At 29.4% G+C, this 12,592-nt stretch overlaps 1 protein-coding gene across 1 annotated transcript; it reads left to right on the top strand.

The window, feature by feature from the left end:
- The first annotated feature begins 318 nt into the window (after positions 1-318).
- LOC109797396 (Glutaredoxin family protein) lies at positions 319-1,716 on the top strand. The gene has a single exon (XM_020357423.3). It carries the CDS (start codon positions 409-411, stop codon positions 1,543-1,545), a length of 1,137 nt encoding a protein of 378 aa, XP_020213012.1. The 5' UTR covers positions 319-408; the 3' UTR covers positions 1,546-1,716.
- The last annotated feature ends 10,876 nt before the right edge of the window (positions 1,717-12,592 follow it).

The following is a 12,592-nucleotide window of genomic DNA, read 5'->3' on the forward strand; positions in this document are numbered from 1 at the left end:
CTAAAACAACACAAAATAAAACTATATTAACAATGGAAGTTTCCTTTATATGATATTCCCACAAATTAATGGAAAAAATAAGTTTATGTTGTGTTGCAGGATGGTGTTAAATGATAGGATAGGACTACTTTTGTTAAATAAGATGTTATTTATAATGTAGGGGTTTAAATAATAAAAAGCGAGGTGCGACTAGTACTCCCAAAGCCCCCTCCACAACACAGTAAGATTCGAATTTTTCGACCGTTGGGACCGTTTCAGACAAGGTAACGGTTGGTACAAGGTGAAAACTTCCAGAGCCGTTGCCTTCACCTTTTGGCCCTCTCCAATATCCTTAAAATTAACAAACACACACAGACAAACACAGAGAGAGAGAGAGAGAGAGAGAGAGAGAGAGAACCTCACTCACTCATGGGCTGCGTCTCCTCAAAACACATGAAGAAGGACCTGAAGCAGGAACATGTCCCCGACACCAATGGCTACGGTTACGTCAACCACGTCGTTTCCCTCACTTCCTCCACCTACGGAGCACTAACGTTGGACAAAGAAAAAGACCAACCCACAAACACCGTCGAAGAATCGAAAACATCCCCTCCTCGTACTCACCAACAACCCGAAGTCATCAACGCGTGGGAACTCATGGAGGGTCTCGAAGAGGGAGCACCCATTTCCAAAAAAAGCCCCAAGTCCACGCCTTTCCTTCGCGGCTTCACCGCCGCCGACGCCAAAACCCCTTTCAAGTTCCTCACCCAATTTGGGTCCCCCAAATCCCTAAAAAAATTCACAGGTAAGGAAAACATGGGAATTCTCAAACCCACTGCAGGTGTGAGACGCTTGAACTACAATTTCAGCCCCAAAGGGATTCTCAAACCCTCCAATTCTTCTCCAATTAGAAGGAACAGTTTCGGGAGTGATATCAAGAGGAGAAGCCCGAGTCCTCTGTTTGATCCAGAGCTTCTCGCGTCCTACGAAAAGGAACTCTCAGAAGAGGAGGAACAGATCAAGAGAATGGTGTGGGCCACACCCAAAACCCGAAGAGTGAGAAAATCTTTGGATTCACAATCTTTTATCAACACTTTTGAGCAAAAGTGTCCTCCGGGAGGGGAAAACTCCGTTGTGATTTACACCACCACGTTACGGGGAATAAGAAAGACGTTTGAGGAGTGCAATAAGGTTAGGTGTGTTATTGAGTCCTATTGCGTGCACGTGGTGGAGCGTGACGTGTCGATGGATTCGGGGTTTAAGGAGGAGTTGAGGAAGCTGATGGGGACAAATGAAGTTAAGGTTCCTGTTGTGTTTGTGAAGGGAAGGATCGTTGGTGGTGCTGAGGAAGTTGTGAAGTTGGAAGAAGAGGGAAAGTTGGGGGTTCTGTTTGAGGGGTTACCACCGAAGGCGTTGGAGGAGTGTGGAGGGTGTGGGGGTGTGAGGTTTGTCATGTGTGTGGAGTGCAATGGGAGTTGTAAGGTTTTGGATGGGAATGGCAAGAAGACTCTGAGGTGTGGACAGTGTAATGAGAATGGATTGGTTCAATGTCCGTTGTGTCGTTGAGGTTGTTTTTCTTCTTGTCAATTCGAATGTTTTTTGTAGGTTGGGTCTAAAGCGTCTTTTAGTTCCCTCTTTGTTGTTTCATTCTTTGGTTGATTTGTATTTGGGGACATGCTTGTTCCTTCTCTAATCTGATTCTAATTCTAATTCTCACGTATCATTAGCTTTTCTTGAGTTTACAGCACTTGTTACAATTTCTTCTAGCTGTTTCCATCTGTCTGAATATCTACATGACTATAACTATTCACTTTAAGAGTTTAATGACATTTGACATGGAATGTGCATATTTTCAGCATGTGGTGGATCCATGAAAAGTGTGACCATATTTGGTCATTTCTAATTCTATGACCCACTTCTGATTTGTTTTTTTGTCAACTGTATCTCCATTTCTACGTTAGAAGGTGGCACATTTGTGTATCTTGTGTGCTCTCTCGTAAGCACTTCACAAGTCAGACGTGGTCCAATATATGATACCAAGGCCAGATTCAAGATGAATTTTTCCATCACTGATTGGTTGGTTCCTTTGGCCGAAAATGTTAAACAATAAAATGATAAAGAAAAAATCAAGCACATCCAAATTTTGCGGCTCATATGTTGGACTGAAGTAAGTTGTTCTCTTTGGTGATTACTTTAACAGAAGTACATTGAAGTTGACCTATTTACCAATCCTGGCTAGTTTTCATGAATGGTGGAGAATTAGTCACCTCCTTTTACTTAATTTTCGATCTAGTGTTTTAAGTTTAATTCCTCAAAAAAGTCAAAACTTGTTTATCATTAATTTACCATTATTATAATTCAAATCAAAGGTAGGTAGCTTTTTTTTTTCTTCTTAGTATTCACATTTCAATAATTTATTATGTAGAGAACATTAAAAACCAACGGTAAAGTCTTTTTAGAAATCAGAAAGCTCTCCTTCAAAATATTATTTAAGAGAATGTCGAATCTCGTTTGGCATATGATACTTGTCTGTTTTCATTATTGTCCGTTGGGTGGAATCATATTTTGAAATACCATAGAACAGGATAGATGCATGTTAAAAGAATCGCTAAAACACTATTTTGGTCCTTTAAAATCTTTTTTGTTTCAATTTAGTCCCACTTTTATTTTTTGTCTCAATTTGGTACTAAACTAATTAATTGGTTTCAATTTAGTCCCTAATAAATTAATTGGTTTCAATGTGAGACTTCCGTCCAAATTTCTTTAACGGAGTTAACTGTTGCATAAGTGGATGCCACGTAGATGCATACGTGGATGCCACGTAGATGCATACGTGGATGCCATGTAGATGTATACGTGGATGTCACGTGGATGATAATTTTTTTAAAATACCTAGACCCAGAACGGCCCGTTCTGAAACCGGAACGAGCCGTTCTGGTTGCACTTTTAGTAATTTTGCATCCGGAACGGCCCGTTCCAAGTGCGAAATTAACACACCAAAAATGCAACCAGAACGGCCCGTTCCGGTTTCAGAACGGACCGTTCCGGTTTCATCTTTTTTTATATATAAAATATTAATAATTTTATAAAATATATATTATTAATTATATTTTAATTATGTTGTTATATCTAATAAAATAAATATATTAATATTTTTTTATATTTTATTTTATTATGTTTATCTTATTAATTTTTATCATTTTATTCCTCTAATTTTAAATAAGTCGCAAAAAATTATAAAGTGATACTTAAATATTTCTTCAAACAGAAAGAGAAAAGGAAAAAATTTATTACTCTATTTATAAGACAATTATTTTATAAAAATAAGTAATTTTAAAATTTACGATAAAAAACTATTTTTCAAAATTATTATATTTTTTAATAAAATTAATAAATAATATTTGTTTAATTGCATTTTTTATCCCTCAAGTATTACAATTGTGCAGTTTTGATTCCCAAGATTTTAATTGGGTAATTTTAGTCCTTAAAGAATTGCAATTGCGCGATTTTGGTCTTTCAATTTTTAATTGAACAATTTTAGTCCCTCGAATATCATAATAGTATGATTTTAGTTTCTCCCATTAAAAATTAATAATTTTAATATATATATATATATAATATTTTAAAATTAAATAATTATTTATCTATTCAAATTAACGTATATTATAATTTTTGATATTATATCAATAATATTATTAATATATTTATAGATAAACTAATAATTTGATAAATATAACTTGTTATATATTAATATACTTTTACAAAAATATAAGTATATTAATTAGAAATATATATCTGATCTTATATATTTATATTTTTGTAAAAGTATATTAATATATATTAAGTTATATTTATCAAATTATTAGTTTATTTATAAATATAGTAAAAATATTATTGATATTAATTTATCAATAATATTAAAATACTAATAATATATAAATTTTATTTATTTAGTAATAATAAATATATATCATTTGATACATTAAAAAAATTATAATATATGTTAATTTAAATAAGCAAACAATTATATAGTTTTAAAACATTATATATATATATATATTAAAATTTTAAAATTATTAAATTTTTAATGAGAAAGACTAAAATTGCACAATTATGATATTTGAGAGATAAAAATTGTTCAATTAGAAATTGTGAGACTAAAATTACACAATTGTAATTTTTTAAGGACTGAAATTACTCAATTAAAACCTTAGGGATCAAAACTGCATAATTATAATACTTGAGCGATAAAAAACACATTAAGTAAAGAATATTATATTCTCAGTTTTGGAATGGGCCGTTCTGAATCCAGAACAGCACGTTCTGAAACCATAACGGCCGTTCTGATGCACTGTGTTAATTTTTGCATCTGGAACGGTCTGTTTCAGTTGCACAATTAACACACCAAAAATGAAACGAGAACGGTCCGTTCTGGTTTCAGAACGGGCCGTTCTGAGTCCAGGTGTTTTCAAAAAAATTGTCATCCACATGGCACGCACGTGGCATCCACGTATGCATCTACGTGGCATCCACGTGGCCAAAAAGTTAACTCCGTTTAAATAATTTGGACGAAGTCCCACATTGAAATCAATTAATTAATTTGGGACTAAATTGAAATCAATTAATTAGTTTGGGACCAAATTGAGACCAAAAATAAAAGTGAGACTAAATTGAAACAAACAATTAATATTGTTCCGGCCAAGGGATGGACTAGGGTTTCTGCCTAGGTCAAGCCTCAAAGCCAGAGCATTCAAAAGTGTCATCTGTCCGCTTAGCTCTAGGGTTTTAGGTCTTTTACTTTCTTGTTTATGGGCCTCATGTGCCCTGTGAGTGCAGAGATTTTCATAACCGTTAATATTTGGAAAATATTTTGTCATTAAAAATGAGATTTTATCCCTGATATCGAATTAGTATCTATGTGGGAGGGTCAGATCGGATTCCGAGTTACCCCTGTAGAGCAGACAGGTCGGATTCTGACCGAGTGCACCCATATAGAGGGGTCAGATCAGATTCTGATCGGGATGGTACACTTGCCTTCCAGTCCCAAGCCTATAAGGCGTAGGGGCTTAACTAGTCATGAAATCAGAAAAATACCTATTGCAAGGTCAGATCGAATTCGGAAGGTACAAATATAAAGGACTAAAATAAAGTTTTTGACTAAGAGAAATCAATACTAACACAACGAGATTAATACTTAGAAATGTTTCCACCTTTTCTTTCTTTGGTAAAATATCTAACATTGCAAAATTTGCAAGATGCGGGACGGAAGGAGGAGGCCAAAAGGCGATGATACGACCAAATGTGAATTATTTTCCTAAAACAATTCGAGCGAGTTATAATATTTGGATTTATATGTTTTTATTATCATTTCTATTATTCTTATATATATTGTTAAAATAAATTTATTAGTTGATATTAAATTGTTATATATATATATATATATATATATATATATATATATATATATATATATATATATATATATATATATATATATATCATGGCTTTTTATGCATTTCATAATATACCTAACAATTAAAAATAATGTTACATGAGTGAGAGACTTTTTTGACCCTTAATTTACCTAATAATTCACTTGTTACTGTACTAAATATAACTTTACATGTAATTATTATTATCTCTTTTATTTTATTTTTTATATCTTTCTCTTTTATATGCATTTCAAAAATATCTTTCAAAATCAAAAGGGGACACAAAATTTATCCAAGTATGCTTGATTTGAGTAAAGATTTATTTTAGTTCCAGAAATTGGAAAAAATATATTAAATGAGTTTTCAAAAGTACAAATTAATAATCACATTAGTCAATTTTTTTGAAAAAAAAAATGTCCGAGTAAAATGATAATATTAGTATATGTTTATGATTAAAATGATAATAGATATTTAAACTTAAGGACTTATTTAATATTTTAAAAAATAATTTAGCACTTTCTTAATTTAAAAAAAGAATGAGATGATGAATTAATGTCCTCGATCGATTTTTAAAAAGTAATTTTAATGCAAATCGACAAATTTCCTGTATTACATGCCAATTTGCGAATGAATGACAACTTTTTTATAAAAAATAAAAAAAAATACTCTGTTTGTGCATTTTACAATATTTTAAAATAACTCTTTAAAAAAAATCAAGTGATGAAAAAATAACTTTCTAAAATTTTATTTAAGCGCCTCATTTATATAAAGGAAATGTGCGAGATTAAACTACACTTCATAAGACTTAAATCTTTATTTATTTATTTCCTGAATTTAAATTCAAAATTTTTACATATTTATTAATATAGGCGTAAAGTACCTTGTTTTTTTTTTTAAAATTCAAATTCAACTCAACATCAATTGTTAAAAATGTAGTGACACTTACGTGGTTTAGTAGTAACCTACAAGAATTTCCCTTGATATTACAGAGTATATTGTAAATATATGTTTGATGTTAAACAAATTAATTATGGTTACCTATTTTTTATTTTTTTTTATTTTACATATCTTATTATACGTTTGATATTTTAGAATAATAAAATATTGTAAATGAATTCTTAACTAATATACAGTCGTTACACACGCAGACAATTTCATACGTCCTGGGCAGGGCTTTCAACTGACCTGTTTAGTTTTCAATCATGACCCAATTTGGGCCCAACCCAGACCCAGTTGCACAAACAGCCTATGTCATCCTAATAAAAACATGGACTATCTTTTTTTAGGCTCATGATATATACACCTCCTTTTTTTATAAGTACACCTCCTTTATACTTTTTTAAAAATTATAAAATATTGTAGTTTTTTTTATAAACTTTATAATTTTATACCTTTAACTTTCAATTTGCTACTTTTTTCTTTTTTTTACACACTTTTTTTTTCTTCTAATTTTTACATGCTACCAAAATAGGTGGAGTGAAAGAAAAGTAAGAGGGTGTATATAAAAATTGAAAAAAGGAAAAAAGATGTATGAAATTCTTTTTTAATAAATTAAATATTGTGGATGTAAAATTAAAAATTAAAAAAAATTAAGAATATTTTAAAATTTTAATTATTTCTTTTAGAATGGAGGTGTACTTATGGAAAAAAGGAGATGTATATATCACGAACCTATACCTTTATCCACCTTTTGTCATCCACTGTTTGTCGTCCACTGTTGAACCAAATAATGCCAAAAAATTAATTATTTATTTATTTTTGTTGTGCACAAGTAATATTAAATAATTAAGTTGCAAAAAATACTTATAGATGTAAAATGTAATTTAACATGTTAATTTTTACCTTGTATTGAATGTAGAGAATGATGGAGAATGAGTGGAAAATTAGTATTTCTTACATATATAAGGAAGGAGAAACAACTTTTTTAAAGTGAGTTTCTTACATAATTTTAGAAATTTTTTCCCAGAATATTAATGGTGTATGTATTTGTTATAATAATTTCGGAAAGAACTTTCTGCAATAGTAATTTTAGTGTTACGAAAAGTACTTTCCAGAATTATTCCGACGGAAAGTTATTTTCGAAATAATAATTTTAGTATTCCGGCGGAAAGTTCTTTCCGGAATACTAATTTTAGTATTCCGGAAAGTACTTTCCATAATTATGTACAAACACACCTCCGAAAAATATTTTTCAAAATAAATTTTTTTGTTTCAAATAATATTAAGAATAATTTAAGAATTTAATATATTTTAAAAATAAAAAAAAGGTGTATGTATAAAAAAATGGAGGTGTATATATCATCAGCTTTTTTTATATATATATATAATTCACCGGTTGAGATTGTATGAGGAAAAAAAACGTTGCTATAATTGTTCGTGTCTTAATTCGAATTTTCCAATTATTAGGGAAAAATGAATATTCAAATCTCTCTTACCATGACTTGATGGTGAGCTCATCCAGTCCGTTAGACCAAAAATGGAAGCGGATCAGTGGTCATAGCATAATTGAAACCTCATTTACTTGTGCTCTGTTCACTCTTGGTTTAGATAGCATAAAATACTAGATAAACACATTTCCTAACTATTTTCAACACTCTTTCACATCGATTGAAATTTATCATAAAATTTTGTGCCTCCTACTTATTTATTGAAGATTACCTATGATTTGGTAATTTTCAATTAATTTTTATCAATATCAATAGCAAAAGAGCGTGTCAAAATTAGTATATTATTAGAGGACCACAAATATATCGGTTCTCTCACTCCATGCAAGGAGAGGTTAATTGGAACGTCTTTGAAAAGGTAACTTCTTAATTGTATACTCTCTTTGATCTGCTTAGGGCATAATCCAACATTGAGCCACATGCCTTTCGCTTTCAGCTATCATGTTGCTCTTCTGGATTTCGTTCATCATGTTGATTTAATAGTCTCAACAACGTCGTATTAAATTAAAATAGCCTATTGCTGTTGAATGATTGTATGTGTAAGTGCAACGTGTTTCAACCTTATTCGTTCTTGTCTCCCGGTCAAAACCTTAATCGTCTAAGAAGAAAAAAAGGAGATTCCCAAAAGAGTGATGAATTAGACTAGCAATTAACAAAGATGATTGAAGGGCAAGTTATTAAAATATAAGATGGAAAGGGTTGAATCTTGTGTCATGTTCCATTGAAGAGAGGCTTGTGGTCGTGTGTGGGTGATATATAATAATCATTCTCCTTTGACGTGATGAATGTGAATGAAAAATTCAAAATGGCAAGCTACCCTTACATGTCTAGAAGTCCATCTTCACCTTATAACACGTTCATTCTACCATCAAGATCAACGCCACGACACGACTTGATGGCAAGATAAGAGTTGAGTTTCAACTCTCATCTTTTTCTGGTCGCATGAAATATAAAATACATTAGATGTCGTATGATGCAATGCAACCCCTTTGACGCATTTTCATCATTTCAAACCCAAATTGTGGAATTAATTAGACTTCAAAAATGTTGCTTAAATTTTTTAATGTAAGAAATAAAGTGGAAACTAATGCATTTAGTTTAAAAGCAATAGGTAAATTTTTTTTAAGAGAAATAATAGCTTTAAATATAATGTTAGTCTCTGCAAAATTGATGAATTTTGATTTTGATTCTTGTAATTTTTTTCTCATCTTTTTCAAATTTATAAGCATTTTTTATCCTTGTAAAATAATTTATTTATTTTTGTTTTTGTAAAAAAAATTTGTTAATTTTCATCCCTTTAAAATTTAAATTTATTATTTTTATTCCTAACAGTTATTTTGAGATAGATAAATAATATTTATTTTAAGAACCTATAGAAAAATTTAGAAGTGTCACACACTAACATAATATCACACTAAAAAACGAGGATAATGCCTAAAATGATTATTTAATTTTTTAAACAAACAAGTAGTTAAAAATGATTACATAATAAAAAAGATTAAAAATAATAATTTTAAATTTTAGAGGGACAAAAAAATTACAAATATCAAAATCAAAATCAACTTATTATGGAAATATTAAAAACATATTTAAGTGAAAATAATATTATTTATTTGTTTGGTTAAAGAAAAATTAAAAAAAATAGATGAAAAATAATATTATATATATTTGATTGGATTGAAAGAAATAAATAAGAATCAAATATATGAAAAATAAAGAAAATAGAAATGAATAAATAAGAAAGAAATAAAAATAATAAATAATAAATAATAATATTTAAAATTAATTTTAATTATTCACAACAAAAATAATTAATTATTTATACGTCTATAAATTATTTGATTTAATCGATTATAAAATATAATGTAAACGTATGAAAAAGTTACTGTTTGAAGTCTAAAAATCAAATGTAATCGATTAAATATATGTGGTTAATCTATTAAATCGTATTGAAATTGTTGTATCGTATGCGAAGAGCAAATTCAATCAGTTAAATATAAATTTAATCGATTAAATTTTGGGTAACGCATATTTCTACGTTATTTACACGCTTTTCAATGACTCACTAGTTTTTTTTTTTTTTTTTCCTCACATTTCATCTCGAGATTCTCAACTAAACACGACTGGTCATATTTTTTCGTTTTGGCCGCGTTAAATCTTAGAACCAGCTATCTCACCTTTTAAAGTGTTTTCAACGAGAAAATTAGTCATTAATGATGATAGATACTTTATGGGACGAAAAAAAAGAGGATTTTTTACACCAACGTCATGATTAAAATAATTTATTAAAATTTAAAATGAATTCTCAACTTAATTTTCTATAAATTAACGTGCACCTCAACCTCTTAAAAAGACGCATGGATATTATCTTTCATGGAAAAAATGTAAAGGCAGTAAAGCTTATAAAATTTAACCTGTCGCCATTAAAGGTGAAAATTTTGTTTTTTAAAAATTTGATTTCCTAAGATACATCGATAGTCATGTGTTCTTTAGAGTCGTCAAACACTAAGAATTATTATTTAGAGATTATATTGAACGCATATATATATATATATATATATATATATATATATATATATATATATATATATATATATAATAGTAAACGTAAACTCATAGTGATAAAATAATCAAAATTGTCGTACAAGCATGTTGCACGCTAGCTCAAGACCTTAAATTACGGGATAAATTAAAATATAATTAATATGGTTAGCATCGTGAAGGAAGCAAAGTTTGAAAATTAAAATATTTAATACTTATTATAACAATGTGAGTTATAAAGTATTTTAGTTGTTTAAATTATATGTTAATTGTTGTACCGAAGTGCTGCTCTAAATTGATATACTTTAAAATTTAAGGATTTCTTATGAATTTAAATAGTAATAGGAGTTTTTTTATACAAAAATTTAATTTAACCCTTAAAAGAGGAGTATGAAATTTTTTTGTTTTGAATTAAATTTCATAAGTTCAAGTCTTCAAAAACCTAAAGAAAGAAAGTTTAGAGAAAAGTGTTATACTCTGTGAGCTTCTTTCTCTTCTAGATTTTCTCTTTCATGATGATTCCTTTTTCCTAAATTGATTCTTGTGGTGTTGATTACTATTTTTGATGAGTATGAACTTGAAACTAGAGGTGTGTTCCTTACGAAACATCTCGAGGTTGTGTGGAGTTTTCTCTTCTTTTGCCTTCTCATTTTTTAGTTGATCTTTAGGTAAGAGAAGCTAGATCATTGTTCTTAATTGAACTGTTGAATTGTTAAATTATCCATAAGCTGAATGTTATGTAAATTATGAGATCTAGGCTTAGTGGTTGTGTTGGTTGAATTGAATGAGTTGCATGTTTGAGAGGGGTATGTTTTTGGTGCTTTAAGCATGTGTGGATAAGTTTGAAGATTTGATCAACATGATGGTTGCATGTTAGTTATGCCCGTGATTTTGAGTTGTTGGAAGTATATATATGTTGATTATGTTGTTACATGTTTGGTTTTCTAAATTTTAGGTGAAGGGAGACAATTTTTCCCAAGTTGCATGATTGGTAACATTGGACATAAGGAAAGAGACTTGTCTCGAGTTGTAATGACATCGGGTGTGATATGAATATCACCGAACAAAAAGAGTTGAGAGGTCTTTAACTTAATGAGTTGGGCCCCGGTTGAGTGACACCCAACATGGCCAAACCTAAACTATCTACTTGGACAGCTTCAGGTGCAAGTATAGTGACATTGAGTGTGAGTCACATAAAGACTTTATGCTTAAAATGAGGTAAAGCATGATACTTTGTCACGCTAGTTGTGAGGTCCCGGTGGCCTCTACCCTATCCATGTTGGGTGCAGGTTGTGTGACGTTGAGTGTGAGAGAGGCAAAGAATTCCTTACTTGAATGGCATCGAACATTGATTGTTGAATGCAAACTTGTTGTTTGGTTAATAAAATGTTGAATATGAGTTGAATATATTAATCTATAATATGTTTTAAGTTGCTTAACGTTGATTATTTAAGTTACATATATTAGTAATTTTAATAATAATAAATATATATTATTTAATACATAAATGAAAATTATAATATATGTAACTTAAATTCTCTTTTTTACGAAGTTACAATTATTTATTGAAATAAAAAAAATTAAAGTAAAATATTGTATAATTAAATAACTAATATAGTACAATTACAATATTTGAGAGATTGTTAAGAATCAAAATTACATAATTATAATATTTAAAACCCTAAAATTACATAATTAAAACTTAAGGATCAAAGTCGTTAATTATATAAGCATCAAAGAGTGCTTTAAATTGTTAGTTTTGTAAGTAAAAAGATTTAGAGAATATTAAGATTTTAAAATTATTTCTTCCATTATTCATTTCCTACTATTTAATTTTATTATACATAAAAATTATTTGTTCATCCATGTTAAAATTATTTGCAATTTTTAGTATATTCTCTATCTCTCATTTATTATTTGGGTAAATCTCTTTTTTAATTTTTAATAACGACGTACTAGGAGCTGTAAAAAAATAACAATATCTTAGAAAAAATAACAATTAACAATATCATTAAATTTTAAAGTACAGATAAATAATTTATTTCCGATGAGAAAGAGAGGTAAAGATAAACAAAAGTAGTATTATTCTAACCTGAAATGGGTAACTGCGGTCGAGATAGGGATAGCCTCGATTGGATGCATGATCTAGGTAGAATTCTGGCATAACTAGATAGAATTCAGAAAGAGTGAAACAAG

Source organism: Cajanus cajan, chromosome 6 (genome assembly GCF_000230855.2).
Source record: "Cajanus cajan strain Asha chromosome 6, NIPB_CcT2T_4, whole genome shotgun sequence".
Lineage (NCBI taxonomy): Eukaryota > Viridiplantae > Streptophyta > Magnoliopsida > Fabales > Fabaceae > Cajanus > Cajanus cajan.